The sequence below is a fragment of the Epinephelus lanceolatus genome, chromosome 6, assembly GCF_041903045.1.
Source record: "Epinephelus lanceolatus isolate andai-2023 chromosome 6, ASM4190304v1, whole genome shotgun sequence".
In the NCBI taxonomy this organism is placed as follows: Eukaryota; Metazoa; Chordata; class Actinopteri; order Perciformes; family Serranidae; genus Epinephelus; species Epinephelus lanceolatus.
The window spans coordinates 40,274,971-40,290,434 of NC_135739.1; the positions used below are offsets into that span (position 1 = coordinate 40,274,971).

The window sequence follows — 15,464 nt, forward strand, 5'->3', positions numbered from 1 at the left end:
GGAGGCATGAAGCTATCAGCACAGAACTCAATGAGAAGTATCAGATTGTAATTGCAGTGCTATACACCTGCATGAATGTGATTGGACGTTACTAATCAGGTGGTAGCCAGACAACTGAGGAATAATAAGAGAATTTATGCTGCTCACCAAAAAGGAATTCTAACCTGTGTCCAAGGGTGCAATTCCTAGTTTACACAACAAAATAAAAAATATGAATTAAAACATTGCTGTTTATAAAATCTGCAATAAAAAGGAAAGCGAAATTGATACAATTTCATTCATAGTAGCACGTTTTAAATGTAATCCTCAGCTACCACATTTGTTAGGAAAAAGGTTAAATATCTTTTTTATGGTGCAGCAGATGGAATATTTTTCCATCCAGATGGTTTAAAGAGTCTTTGAGGATTCTAGAAATTGTTGTTGAAAAGACCTTGTGGGTTTTCACAGATGGTCAGAGATTTATCTTTTAGACAAATGGATGCTTAGCGCTGTGCCTTGTTTGCAGTGAGATTACATAAGAGACACAAGGCAGAGAGGGAATAGTCAATAATGACAGAGAGCGGCACTTGGAAAGGTTACTTCAATAAACATCTCTCACCAGAGCTGACGCATTTACTGCTGATGTGATTTCACTGACAGTCTCTGCATCTGACTCTTAGACACACACACACACACACACACACACACACACACACAGCCTAATTATGAGAATAGAGTAGCTGCTTCAGATGGGTGTTACCATGTGGGAGAGTTTCTGAAACAATAATGAGCTCATCTGTCTGTTAGTGACTTTAACAAGCTGCAGAGCCTGTTTGACGCTCACATACCATCATAGCTGAATGATGTAGAGTAAGAACATCAAGGTCTTGACGCCCAGCTCTGAGTTTCTGCCTCCATTCCACGTGTTTTTAGACTTGAACTTTCACCTTGAAGACATAAAAAACATTCTTTCTGCACAGAGCTTCAAGTGTAAAATGAGCCTGATGTGAAAAAAAAAAAAACTGAATATAACCACAGAACACTGAGTGCATCTTCCCCTTTTAAACCTTGTTTGTTAAATTTAGGGCTGCAGTCACGATGTGGTTAGCTTAGCTTAGCATTAAGACTGGAAGCATGGGGAGCAGCTAGCCTGACTCTGTCCAAAGTTAAAATAAAACACCTCTGCAGCTCACTGATTAACGTGCTATATCTTGTTTCTTTATGTACTGTACACAAAAAGAAATGTTAAAACCACAACCTGTGACCCTGATGTGGTCACAGGTTGTGGTTTTACATCTCCCCCGGAAGACCTATTTGCACAGGACTAGTATTACCAGGGGCAACACTAGTGGTGATGTACAATATTAATCTCCTTTTTTTCCTTTTTTAAACATGGGTTACAAACAGAACTGATTCTGCTACACATTGTAACATGCCATCCATCTCATCATCTTTCCGGATTTCACTCTTCTGATTGATTTGAGCTTGCTTTCTCCGCAAACAGGTCATCTTGCTGTGCAGCAAGATGAGCCCCTTGCACCCAAAATGCTGCCAAAACATTTAGTTGTAATTGCTAAAGCACCTCTATAATTCTCAACCGAGAAAGAGGCAGAAATGACGCGCGGAGAAAACAGGAAACCTACAACCCTAAATCATAGATTTGCAGATTCACACAGGAATAATATTATCACACAACCTCTGTGTTTGGCTAAATGTGGTAGGTAACTTGCAGTAGCATTTTTGCTTTACAAATTATGGACACTGCAGATTTGCACAGAAGTTAGATCACGGACAACCTCCACTTTAATTACAAAATACTAGAGGTCCCCAGGTTTTACTAATCCCGTTCGAATAGGGGCTAACCCTCTGAACTCTGAAATAAAAAAGGTGTGTACATAGGTTTTTTGCTTATGTGATGACATTTCTTGGAGTATCTGTACAACCTAAAACAAAGGATTTACAGCAGATTTACAGGATTTACAGGATTATGCAAATGACAATCTTCCATGGCTATCACGGGAAAATACCGCCATAATTATGGCAAAATACCATGTCTACACTGCATGTAAGTTAAGGTAATGTAGGGTAATGGTGTGATGAGGCAGAAGACAGAAGCCTTAGCTTTCTGACGCAAAAAGAATGAATGTTCTAGCTATTATGGTTCTTATTTCTGATCGCTTTGAACAGGATCATGCAAACAACGATCTCCCGCTGCCGGCCGCGGATGTTCGCGGGATGACTGTTAAAGGGTTTAGACTACAAACTTTTATTTTTAAATTTCTATGAGTTAAACAAGGTAGAACATGTTAATCACTGAGCTTTAGAGATGTTGGAGTATTCTTTTTTTTTAAGTTGGGCAGGCAAGCCATTTTCAACTACTTTCAGTCTTTATGTTAAGCTTGGCTAACCACACCCCAACTCCAGCTCATATAGACATGAGATTAATACATTTGAACCTGATTATCTCTCTCTTAGAACGAGAGCATACTTAAATGTGGGTAAACAACCCTTTTATTAAAGAATTATTAGCCAGTTCAAAGTGGTATAATAAGGCCCCATTCTCCATATTGTATGATTTCAGCTTACAATATTGTCCTTTCCTTTCATACAGATACACAGAGTTGTTTGAATAACAGCAGATTTTGCAGTTATTTGCATTGTGCTCAGTCCGAGTAAACAACAGGTGGGTTTCCAGCAGAGAGCCTGGGCAGCAGCAGCTTCCTCTCTTTGTGGAGAGCAGATCTTTACAGAGGGGGGGAAAGTCTCACAGTTTCTCAGCTCCTCTGAATATCTGAGAGATTGTGTAATGGCAGCTGCAGTGACGCAGCATGATGAACCGCAGCCTGACAGCAAAACTAAGACCACTGTTACAGCCATGTTAGTGAAATCTAGGTTATGACAATGTTTTCTAACTGGGAACAAACCACCTTCCATTTTAATTAACATACATAATGATCTTTTTTTGGATGTCATATCAGCTGTCTGAATAGATAATGTAATGCTGCACACTGAGCAGAGTGCTTTCTTTGAAGCCACTCGGGAGACTTGCAAACACAGTCACAGATTTACTCCACTGAAGTATATTTTCCATCAGACTCAAAACATCTAGCAGTGACTCAATAAACTGCATATGCACAGGTAGTTAGCGACTTCAAAAACAAAGTAACACATCAGATGTAAAATTGAAAATGTATGGCATTTAAGAGTGGAGGGCTGCTTTTAACTGACAGCAGGGACAATTGCACTATCACACCCAGCCAGGCTAACTTATAGTTAAAGGTTCCCTGTGGAGTTTTGGACCTCTGGTAGCACTATGGAGCTGTTTATTCCATGCACAAATACAAGGATGCACATGCACACATGCACAATTGCACACGCAAGTGATGCAATACACACTCCTGCATTCCACCTGTGGTTTCACACTACAAATAGCAGTAACATGCCAAGAAACACAGCAAGTCACTTGTAAATATTGAGGCATCCATGTGGATGCTGCTTTATCCTGAAATGCACAGAAGATTATATCTGTAGCAACAAGACATTTATTTTCTTAGAAGAGTGAGGCAAACAAACAAATCCTATTATTTTTTTTCCAATCTATAATGCAGAGGGTTTTGCAATATGGAATCTGTGCATAGAGAGCTGTCTCTCTGTTCAACTTAAAGCTCAACTGGTTAGACTGCTACAGATCTGCTCAAAGACAAATTCAAATTCTTGAGTCAACTTTCCAAGCTGCGTTTACTAAAAGAATGTTGTCTCTGGCTGGTAATGTCACATCAGACCCCTCTTACAATTTGTTTGAAGAATATTTAGAGTCCCACAGCTTTACTAACTCTTTGGTTCCATCAGTCATTCAGACTGATGAATTAGAGTTAATGTTCTCTTGCGCTGCATCCACTTATTTGTAATGTCTGATGTCATATATAGTGTGTTTGTAGAATTTGCTTTGTTTTAGATTGAATGTTGTGTTTTATATTCATGTGAAACAGCATACGGCTTGGGATGTAAGACAAAGTCAAATGAAATGCACCAATAAAGGAGTGACAGCTACAGTAGTAAACATGGATGTAAACAATCATGGATTTAGAATACTTTTTTTAAAAATTGTCTTTGTAAACATTTTATGAGGAGGGTAAGGTCTTCAACATGTTTATCAGAGCTCAAGGCTTGAGACTACATTCATACTCCAGGGCCTAATGCTCAACTCAAATTTTTTTCCCCAAAATCCGATCTTCCTGCCTAGACTGTTCACATTCATGTTTGATGTGACCCATATCTGACGTCAGTGTGAACGTCTTTTTGCCCTGAAACGCCTCACACATGTTGGAGCAACACAACCAACAACAACAAAACATGTTATATGTCATATAAATTATATGGGGTGTAAGCTTCATCTCCTCAATGATTTGCTGTGATGGTCAGATGACAATTCCTCATATGTTGAGGAGGAGACTGTCCACTCTTCCAAAGGGCCATTTCTCTGATGGCACTCTCCAAAACTGAAGCACATAGCTAATTATTATGCAGAATAACATCATCAGATCTTCATTTGTTTTCAGGATATTGGGCTGCCATGAAATGTGACATTTTTCCAACTATAGAGGCTTCAGGATTGTGAGCGGTTAGAACAATGACATAGGCTGAGAAGACCAAGGAATTCGAAAGCCACAGCTCTATTAGCAGCTATTGATGGTAGCCTAGTTCTGTGGAGCGAGAGGTGTGGGTGTGGCAGGGAGAGGAGTCAGGGGTGGTGAGGCTGCAATGTCGAAGGTTTGACCAAGGAACAGTTTCTCTAAACCTAAGCAAGTCCGGTGATACATTCCAATATCTCTGTCAGCACCTCACAATAACGCTGCCTCAGCATGTAGGCAAAGCGTCTAGCAGTTGGGCTTTAGGTGACTGGGGCAGCCCACCGCAGCAGCCTTCTGTAGTGTTAACGGACCACCCCGACACTGTATGGTGACTGATCTGTGCCTGTATACTGACATATGACATTAGAAAACCATTGCTGTACTGAAAAAACATAAATTCCAATATGACCATTCTCACAGCGGTTGCATAGCCAGTGGTCGGATATGTTTCGGATTTAGGACTACAGAGACTGGTCCATATCCAGTTGTAAAAAATAGGATTTCTGTGTCAACACTACTCTGAAAAAAACAGATTTGTGTCACATCTGAGCAAAAAAATCGGATCTGGTACACAATGATCGTAATGTGAACGAAGCCTGAGTGAGTAATACTGAATGTGAACATAACTTTTGTCAACTTTAACATTAGCTGTAGTAGTGTACTAGTGTGTGACTGTTGAGTAATAAACACACTGTTAAATGTGTTTTTTATGAACTTTGATATAGTAAGCCCAGTCCTGAGAGAGAGAGAGAGATTCAACCCGTCTGCTGTGATTGGTCCAATACTGCAGCAACTGTGGTGAAAGTTGGCAGTTCAGAAATGTCACCAAAACATTCAAAAGTATGACTATTCTACACGTCTGTGGGATCTGATGGCATTTTACACGCTGAATGCTTCCATTCACATAATGAGTATTGAATGAAGTAGAAAAACGGTACTTTATTGCCATCAGTATCACTTCAAGGGTACTGGTATTGTCATTTTTTTAAACAATACCAAGCCCTGATGACGTAGGTGTGGACATTTCCAGTTGCCTCTCTGTCAGTTCTGCTAAATTTGCGCCAAATTTAGGATCTTGTGTGTATTTTGCAAGTGTTGGTGGTGCTTTTTGTGGTTGGCTTTAGATGGCAGTGGCGTGTGGCTAGGAGCCATTCATCAGGATGAGGAAATCAACTCACCAGTCTATAAACTCTCCTTCTGCCGACTTGTGCTAGCCAGCCAGGTCGAGGTTTTTAAATGTAAACATCAACACTAAACTAGCATCTTGCTAGTCACTGTACAGGCATTGCAAAAGAAACTGGAGAACCTCTGTGCTGCATCAGTTTCCAATATCAAGAACTGATCTGTATCTGTATTCCAGTTGAAACTAGTCAGGACCCAGTACCAGTTTAAAACTGGTCTTCAGTACCCATCCCTACACATCAGTCACTGAGTGGTCATGATGAGATAAGCAATGATTTTAAGAAAACAGTTCAAACTGTTGAGTAATGCAGGAACTCTTTAGAGCAGACAGCAGGGCAGATGCTGCACCCTGTTGAGCTTCTCTGTTTGCCCTCTTTAGAAATATGTGGAGGATAAACATGCGTCACCACTCTGCCAGATGTTAAAGATGCTCCGAAACATCATCACTGGAAATAACATCTACGCCAGTGGTTTGGTACATTCCTTTACTCGGGATCCACATGTTTGAAGCCTCACAGAGTTGAACTGCACAAGCTGCTGTGGCTGTTAGATTTTAGTGTGGAAAATATCCCCTGAGGACCCATGAAGCCCAACAGACACATGTTGGAGCAATTAGTGAAATATGGCCTCCACAACCTCATTATCAAGTATTTAAAGAAGGAGTTGCGTATTACATTTTCTGCATGGCCTCTTTCTTTTCTCAGATTATTCAGAAACAAAACCTGATTTTACTAAAAGAGAGTTTGGAAGAAATCTGACAATGTTTCCACAACAGCCACCATGTTTTCCAGTCTGATAATTGGAAGCAAAGACCAGTGACAACTCAGAGAGTGCTACATTTGTTCAACTGGGTGTATGAAAATCCATCCAGAGCAAACATACCTATACAGACAAAAATGGATGCATCAGTTTAAGGTTTAGAAAATTGACACACAAAAAAAATCAATTTAAAATGTTTCAATTAATTGTGATGAAAAGTTGTCATTAAAACACGACCCACAGACAACCTTTCACCTTGCCTGGCTTTTAAAACACTAGTACTCTTTGTCAGATGTAGTTAAAAATCTAAGAGAAGGCACATTTTACAACATCATACAGCCCAAACACAAGGAGGACAAATGTGTGGAGGGATCGGCCTCCACCAAAACTGGACTGCTGTCAACTCATGAATCACATTTCATCCAACCAGCCTGCTCAACAAAAACCAGACATCCAACCCAACCCACTAAACTACCACACATTCAACAAACTCTCCCGTACATACAAACCCCACCCTCCACCCTGTACATACACAGACTCACACACACACATTTTACCACTGCAGACTGAGACAGAGGAATGTTTTCACCATGAGAAATGGATGCACAGTGTCACTGCTCTGAGTTAGCCCTCATCTTAAACGGCTGGCCAGGAAAAACTGACGAGGCAAACATGAAGGCACTGACTCTTCCTGGAGTCTCCAGACCGAAGCTGCTGCTGCACACAGAGAGCTATCTGAGCTGCAGAGATAAACAGCACCCAAAGGATCCCATTAAACAAGAGTCTGAAAGCTGGTTTCCTCCAACCTTGACTATATACAGCGTATAATTTACAGTCTTATTTACAAGACCCAGCAGGCAGACGTGACGACAAAATACACAAAAATACACATATTTCCATGATTTTCCACTTCACAGGACACGTTCTCGGCACAGTGTGGCACTGGATCAATATTTTTACTTTTCCACATTCAACACATGATACTCTGTCCTGTAACCACGGAAACAGCAGAGGCAACCGGTGTCAACATCAACAACAGACATGGAGGTATTTTCACAGATGATTATTTATTTTTTCTGAGCACTACAAAAATATCTAAAAGGGAGACCAGATTATTCTGGGTTTGAAATCATTGTTGCCATTTGTGTCTTTGTTCTCTTTTGTTTATGCGTCACCTTTCTGACTTTTCACCTTTATTCTGTTTGTTTACAACAGCATGGTATTACTGAGCACTGACCCTTTCTGTTGTTCTTTTGACCCAAGAAGCCAAAACCGCTTTGATCCTGCACACTCGGGTTCTAGACTCATGAAAAAAGCGCTAGAACTCTCTGATCATCAATGCAACAACATGGGGCTACTGATACAAGTGCAGCTGTTCAATATTTAACATTACACTTCAACACCTTCATCAAACTGACTACTACCATGTTCCCCTCATAACGCCACCCAGTCCAGTCTCGTTGAAATCAGTGAAATGGACACAAACTTTGCAATGCATTACGTGGTGGTGGGCATGAAATCTGTTAAAATTACCTGGTGGCAGCATAAAAAAAAACAAAAAAAACACCAAGGTACTGTCAATAAGAGTCCGTTGTCATGGTGGACATATGGATATGGTATAAAGAGTGAGAAAGTCTGTGTAGGATGGGTGGTTGATCATGGATGTATAAAGGGAACAGGATACAGCATTGGAGGCGGGGCCCCATTCATTCCTATGAAAGTTGCTGGCGCATAAAGACAAAATGGTTTAATTGCCATGCCACGCCATTGTCATGCCAACCATCACATAATGTGTTGTTAAGAGGTCATGTCTATTACATGTATTTCTGTGAAATCTTTTTCCTGATGTTATGCAGTCATTAAGGCTGCTCTGATAAATTCCAAAAAGTGCACATACAATCTGATTGATCACTGTCACCTGTCATCTGAACCAGAGAAATCCTGATAAATTTTGTCTCGTTATCAACATAGTTACTGAATGATGGTCTAAGCAATCAGCTCAATCCTTTGATATTTGGCCTTTGCCGAATGAAATTATGCATCTACTTGTTTTTCTGAAACTCAAAAAGTCTAATATTTTGTTTCATACAAATGCAAAAAACTCCCCTCATGTGAGCACCTCCACTGTAAAGCACTGCCAGAGACCCTGCACAGAGGAACAGACACACACACACACATCTCCCAAAACTCAACAACACAGTTGATCCAGATGTGAAACATAAAAGTAAAAACATGCTCACTGTCTGCAAAATCTGTACGTGTAAATCAAAAGGGGTGCATGAATGCCTCCAAACAACACCTGTGCACATTAGCTAATGTTTTTGCTTTAGCCCGATTGATGAGAACACAGCCGACACTCAGCCACAGTCACAACGATAAACTTTACTGTGCCCAAGGGGGAAATTTATTTCCACGGCAAGTGGATCATCTACCCTCCCAGGACATAGATGCATCCATACTGGAGCTGCAACAATTAGTCGATTAATAGATTAGTCAATTGACTTCAAATTTATCTGCAGCTATTTGGATCATCGCTAAGTGAGTCATTTTTAAGAAGAAAACATTTGGTCGCTCCAGATTCTATAATGTGTAGATTTGCTGCTTTTCCTTCTCCTTATTACAGTTCATACAATATCTTTGGGTTTCCGACAACACAAAACGTGTGAAGATATCACTTTGGCTGGAGAAAATTGCAGTGAGTCTTTTTGAGGTTTTATAGACAGATCGATTCACTGAGAAAATAACAGATTAATCAATAATGTTTAGTTGGTAACCTGCTGACTGTCTTATACTCTCTCTGTCATGCTGACATGTTCAGTGGAGACAAACACAACACTGAGCTGCATCAACGGCTCTGAAAATGCCTTTTGTAACAGAGAACTTTCTGCGCTGTTGGACTGAAACTATTCTTAAAGAATGCCTTTGTGTTCAACTGCTGGTATCAGCTGAGTCACATCAACTTTTAACAACTGGAAAATGCATATAGACCAGACCAGACTCCATCTAGCTCCACTGTGAGAACTAAGCATGTCGCAAGAAAAATAGTAGAGGTGAGAAACATAGTCTCAAACTGCAACTCTCCTACTCCAAGCCAGGAAATGATGGATTTGTAAAACATGAACCAAAATTTAAAACTTTTATGACCAGTTATGGAGCTGCTGGAATTAGTTGATTAATCAATTTGTCAAGCTACAGAGAATTAATCTGCAACTATTTTGATAAGCGATTAATTATTTTTGGGCCAAAATTCCAAAAAGCCAAAATTCTCTGGCCACAGCTTCTCCAGTGAGGATTTGCTGCTTTTCTGTGTCACAGTAAACTGAATATCTTGGCTTCTGGTCTGTGGGTTGTACAAAACAAGTCATCTGAAGACGTCACCTTGAACTCCTGCAAACTGGGATGAGCATTTTTCACTGTTTCCTAATGTTTTAAAGACTTAAGGGTTCCATTATCAGAAAAAAAAATCGACAGATTATTTAATAATGAAAATAAATGTTAGTTACAGCCCTTATTAGTAATATAGTCTACATTGCTGTTCCTTTCCAATATTTTAGATTTTCATGCACAAAAACGCATTCATATTTTTATTCATTGGTGAAAAATCAGCAAGACAGCTATCCTTTTTTTCATTTGCAAAATGGTGCAGCAGACAGAATGCTTCTTTATCTGAATGGTTCAAAACATCTTGAAAAACACGTTGAAAACTGTGTTAAGCATCAGATGGGGAGCACTCTGACTGGAGCGTGATGCCAATACATTAGAGCAGTGATACTCAATGGGGCCAGATAGGGTGCCTAGTGGCCCCCCAACCATTTTCTAATTCACAATAAAAAAATAAACTGGATCACACTGAGAATCTTTTTGTACTTTTAGTGTAAATAGGTGCAAGAGTACATTAAAAGCATCAAAATAGAGCTTATTTGAGACAGAGCAATATATTCTCACTCTGAACTCCTCAAATACTGACACTTGGTCATTGGCCCATCACATCAAAATATGACATGCTAGCTACCGTTCCTGTCAGCTTTGGATATTCAGCAATGGCAAAAATGTCATTAGCATAGCATGCTCAACATACTAGCACACTACAGTTGAGTCAATTCACACTGGATACAAACAGCGGGCTCTTGGGTCAAAGTCCAGAGTTTGTTTGACCCATCTACCTTAATGACCTGCCCTCCCAAATGCAAATTTTTATTGCTCTTTATAACAACAGGTCGTCTCATAACTGCCTCCATGCATCAATGTCTGATGCAAACAGGCCACTGATCAAGTGTCGGTATATGATGAGATGGGAGTGAGACCAGGTTGGACAGAAACATTGGCTTTGCCCCAGAATGTCCTCAAATCCTAGAAACGCCCCTGCGTACACCTGACCTGTGTATGCCTGCTGTGACTGGCCCCTGGCCTCCTGTACTTTTACAAAAGTGGCCCCCAGGCAAAGCAAGTTGAATATCCCTGCATTAGAGGCACAGACTGGAACCAGACCTGACCTACAGCACAGGTGCACTGAGGGTTAACACCACAAAGCTTGGATCAGCTCTGGATTACATGGCTATGATTAAATGACTTTGGTGGTCTCCAAACATCCTCCTGACTTGTCTCATTTATGCACACATATAAATCCATTTCGCAAATAAAGTTGCAATCAAATATCAACATAATCTTCAAAAAGCAACTTCCTGCTCAAAGATTTCTAAATCAGCTCCTCCCATGTTGGCACATGAGGACCAGCATCCCTGCATGAACACCTGTTAGCATCTCCACCTGTCTATGGTACTCTGTGTGTCATTCACACACAATGAAAACAGCAGAAGCACCTTTTGTCTTCTCTACATATCCACTCAGGGACACACCCAGCAACAGAGGACACAGCAGACAAAAGGAGGGGGACAGGTCTTGGCAGACTCTCCCATCTCACTTTTCTTTTCCCCTGTAGAACTGGAAAGGCAGGAGTGACCTGATCAGCCCCGCAGACAACTGGGCTAAAAACAGTGACAGCAGCATTAAATGCCCTCCTAAGTTTATTATCTGTCAAACAAACTTGCCTGGAGGACTTTAGATTTATAGGAAAATATTTCTGTGGAAAGATCCGAGGAAACCAGACAGACAGGTTCCACAGCAGCCTGACTGACAGATTCAGATCTTTGCAAACAAGTTTGGTGAAAGGTGAAATGTATCAGCTGTTTGTTTCCACAGAAACTCTCAACTGAGTAAAATCTACATGTGAGAACAAGATTTGAATGAGACACTGATTCCGATCAATCAGGACATAAGATGAAATTCACAGATTCCACCGAAACGCAAAAACAAAAGCGCGCTCCTTGATTGATCATACCGATCTCCACTTATCACTTACAGTTAGACACTGAGCTCCACAACAACACAGAGCTGGAGAAGTGGAAGTTTGCTGTTGAGATCAACAGAAACGACCCGATGTGTCTTAAAGGAAACACGGTGGGAGCGCGGTGCGTCCTCGCCGCTTCGCTCCAAACGCGCTCGAAAAACGTGAATGTTTGTGTTGTTTGTGTTTGTTTGTTTTTTTACCTTTGATGTAGTTGGATTTGGTCTCATCCAGCAGACTGGACGTGGAGATCCCCATGGTGCTGCTGCTGGGAGAGGATCCACAGGTAAGGGTTCAGTCCTCAGGTACTAACACCGTCACATCGATGTGCAGCAACAGTGTGAAGGAGGGAGTGAGGGAGAAGGAGCACGCCCTCCTCCTCCCCCTCCTCTCAACATCGTGTCATGCTGTGACGTTCACCTAGAAAAGCCAGCTCACTTTTTCTTTTTTTTAAGCCCTGAAAATTACTTATGATGTCATCAGGTGTAGAAATTATGTAATTCAACAATGATTCGATACCATTCAGCATTTTCAAATTACTGTCATGAGATTACTAATCTGTGCTCTCAGATCAAGGCAGCAGTTATATTGATCAGAAAAATAAATACCATGTACCACTTTCTGAAGCAAACATCAACAAATCATAATCATAAATAAACTTGCCATTATTATTACTACTGGTTCTAGTATTATGGTGTACTGTAGGTCTGCCCATGGTTTGCCTGTTGTTGGTGAAAACAGGCTGATGTCATCAATCAAACATCACTAATGGTAGCAATTATAGCTAAGTTACCTGCAGCTAATTAGCCACACATTCATCTAGCGACCAACAATAAGCACAAGAATTCCAATGGCCTTGTAAACTGAGCAAATGGCAAAGAAAAGTCTTGAATCTTGAACAATGGTGGCCATAGGCATATTCAAGCAACATTAATTGAGCATAGCGTTGGTTCAGGCAGGACACAATGTCAAGCTCAGCTCACAACCCAGCTACATTGATCTCAAACAGCCCATCAACTGATGGCTCAGCTGATTGATGAAAATGAGTCAGCCGATAGATCACATGATTCCTTTCTATGCAACAAATTGGAATCTCATTCAGGGTGCCCTATTTAAACTGCTCTGGCCTGCCAACTGTTGCTGCTTCCTCTGCAAGCTGCATTGCAACCCGCCTCCACCCCAGCTCCTCCTTTTCATGTTGTATGGCGCATCAGTGTCATCTCTGTTTGTCACTGACGCTCTGTTGGCTCTGTTCTATTCATGGGAGGTTTTTGCTGCTGCTTTTCCTGCCTTAGGCTCTCCATGTAGGCACATGGAAGGGCAGGGAGGTTTGGCTCTCTCCCTCAGGCTTTCCTCATGTACATGTGGAAGGGCAGACAGGTGTGCTCTCTCTGCCTTAAGGCTTTCCACACAGGCGCATGGAAGGGCGGAGAGGTGTGCTCTCTCCACCTTAGGCTTTCCACGCAGGCACACAGAAGGGCGGAGAGGTGTGCTCTCTCCATCTTAAGCTTTCCACGTAGGCATACAGAGGGGCGGAGAGGTGTGCTCTCTCCACCTTATGCTTTCCATGTAGGCGCATGGAAGAGACTTTCTGCATAGGCCTGAGGAAAGACAGAGAGGCCCCGGAACAGAGCCATGCCGCCAATAATAAAGTTTTCTTTGACAAATTAAGTGTTTTAATCGTGTTATATTTGTCAGATAGCTCAGGTATGGTCAGAGTAAGGTGTAATCATTTATGTTGCCCTGCATGTGTAGACAATAAGCTGTATGTAAAGATGACCAACGTGTCTCCACTCATTCCTACTGTATAAAAATGAAGCCAAGATATCCCAGGTATGACCACTGCCATCTTGTGCTGGTGACGTCATTTGGAGCCAGAGTCTGGGCTGGTGACATCATCTGGAGCCAGAGTCATCGAGTTCTCAACCACACAACTGTCTGACCAATTGTGAGCAGCACCATTGATAGTGAGTACGCGGATTGGCACACACAGCTGTCAATCATAATGTCAAACCTCCTTTGTATAGTATGAAATTACAAGGTATATCTTATCAGAAAAATGAACACTTGAACAAACAGCAGGTCCCATCCCATCAAACACGGAGGGGCTGGGGTTTTTGACCTGTACTGCTATCAGACATCGGGGATGTGGATGTTTTGGCTTCACTTTTGGGGAGCTGTAATGTCGTCCATCTTTATATACAGTCTGTGGTGTAGACAGCTGTAGCTCTCATCTATGGTATACTGTATAGATGCACTTGCTTATGATAAATGATTTAATATAGGAGGAAATGAGTTTTGGAATTTGGTGTGTGACTTTGTGTGTGTGTGTGTGTGTGTTGGGAGGTTTGGTCCACCCCAATTTTTGACTATGGCCTTGTCTCAGATACTTAATTAATGATTCATTTTCAGAAAAAAAGCTTGATTTACTAAGTACAGCACCTGAGAACTATTATACTGACTTCTACTGTACTTGAGTATTTTCATTTTATTTAACTTGACATTCTACTCTAGTACATCTCAGAGGAAAAAAATGTACTACAGTGCTCCACTACATTTACTTGATGCGTTACTTTACACATTCAGATGATTAATAAAAAATATAAATCAACTGATAAATTGTCATATAATAGATTGAATTACCAAGCAGCATATAAAGAAGATAAATTTGGTTCCATCTTTACCAGCTGCAGCATTTAAGTGATGATCACATTAGTCACTAATTAAATCCAATAATGTAATTATTCTGAAATGGGCCATTCTGCATGGGTACTTTAATTTTGGTACTTAAGTGTATTTTGAGTCTAATCCTTTTGTACTTTTACTTAAGTAAGAGATCTGAGTATTTCAAAATTTTCTCCGACTCAACAAGGATAAGGCCGACATAATTATCTTTGGGCCACGGAAAGAAAGGCAGAGTGTCAGTCCTCACCTTGAATCGCTCTCTCTTATCACTGAGTCAAGCAAGAATCATTGGTGTTATCCTGGACTCAGATATAAATTTCCACAGCCACATCAAATCAGTAATGTCATCTGCCTACCACCATCTAAAAAACATTGCTAGAGTCAGAGGAATAATGTCAAAGCAAGACCTTGAAAGGCTTACAAATGCCTTTATTTCCAGTAGATTAGATGACTCCAGTGGCCTGTTTGTAGGCCTTTAAAACAAGCTCTTTGGCAACTTCAGCTTGCTCAGAATGCTGCTGCTCAGGTCCTGACAAAAACTAGGAAAATATGACCACATTGGTCCAGTTCTAAAATCCTTACACTGGCTACCTGTCACTCAGAGAAGCCATTTGAAAATCTTGTTGCCTGTGTATAAATCACTCTGTGGTTCAGCGCTCTATATGCTTGTGACATATGAACCTTATAGGAGCCTTAGGACATCTGGGGCCGGCCTACTGACCGTCCCAAGAGAGAATCTCCAGCTACAACATAAAGACACGTTCACACACAGCTCAACAAAAACACAGATTAGCTTTTCACCCAAAGCAGCTTCACCACAACTTAAATATACATATATGATATATATATACATTATATTATATTGAATAATGAAGCAATCTTTG

At 40.9% G+C, this 15,464-nt stretch overlaps 1 protein-coding gene across 1 annotated transcript in view; it reads right to left on the bottom strand.

Moving 5' to 3' along the window:
- Window positions 1–12,255, bottom strand: part of LOC117270414 (protein Niban 1-like) — a 47,517-nt gene extending 35,262 nt beyond the window's left edge. The window contains exon 1 of the mRNA XM_033648013.2: window positions 12,099–12,255. Coding sequence (XP_033503904.1) covers window positions 12,099–12,153 — 55 coding nt within the window. The 5' untranslated portion in view covers window positions 12,154–12,255. The remainder of the gene's footprint in view (window positions 1–12,098) is intronic.
- Between the last annotated feature and the right edge of the window lie 3,209 nt (window positions 12,256–15,464).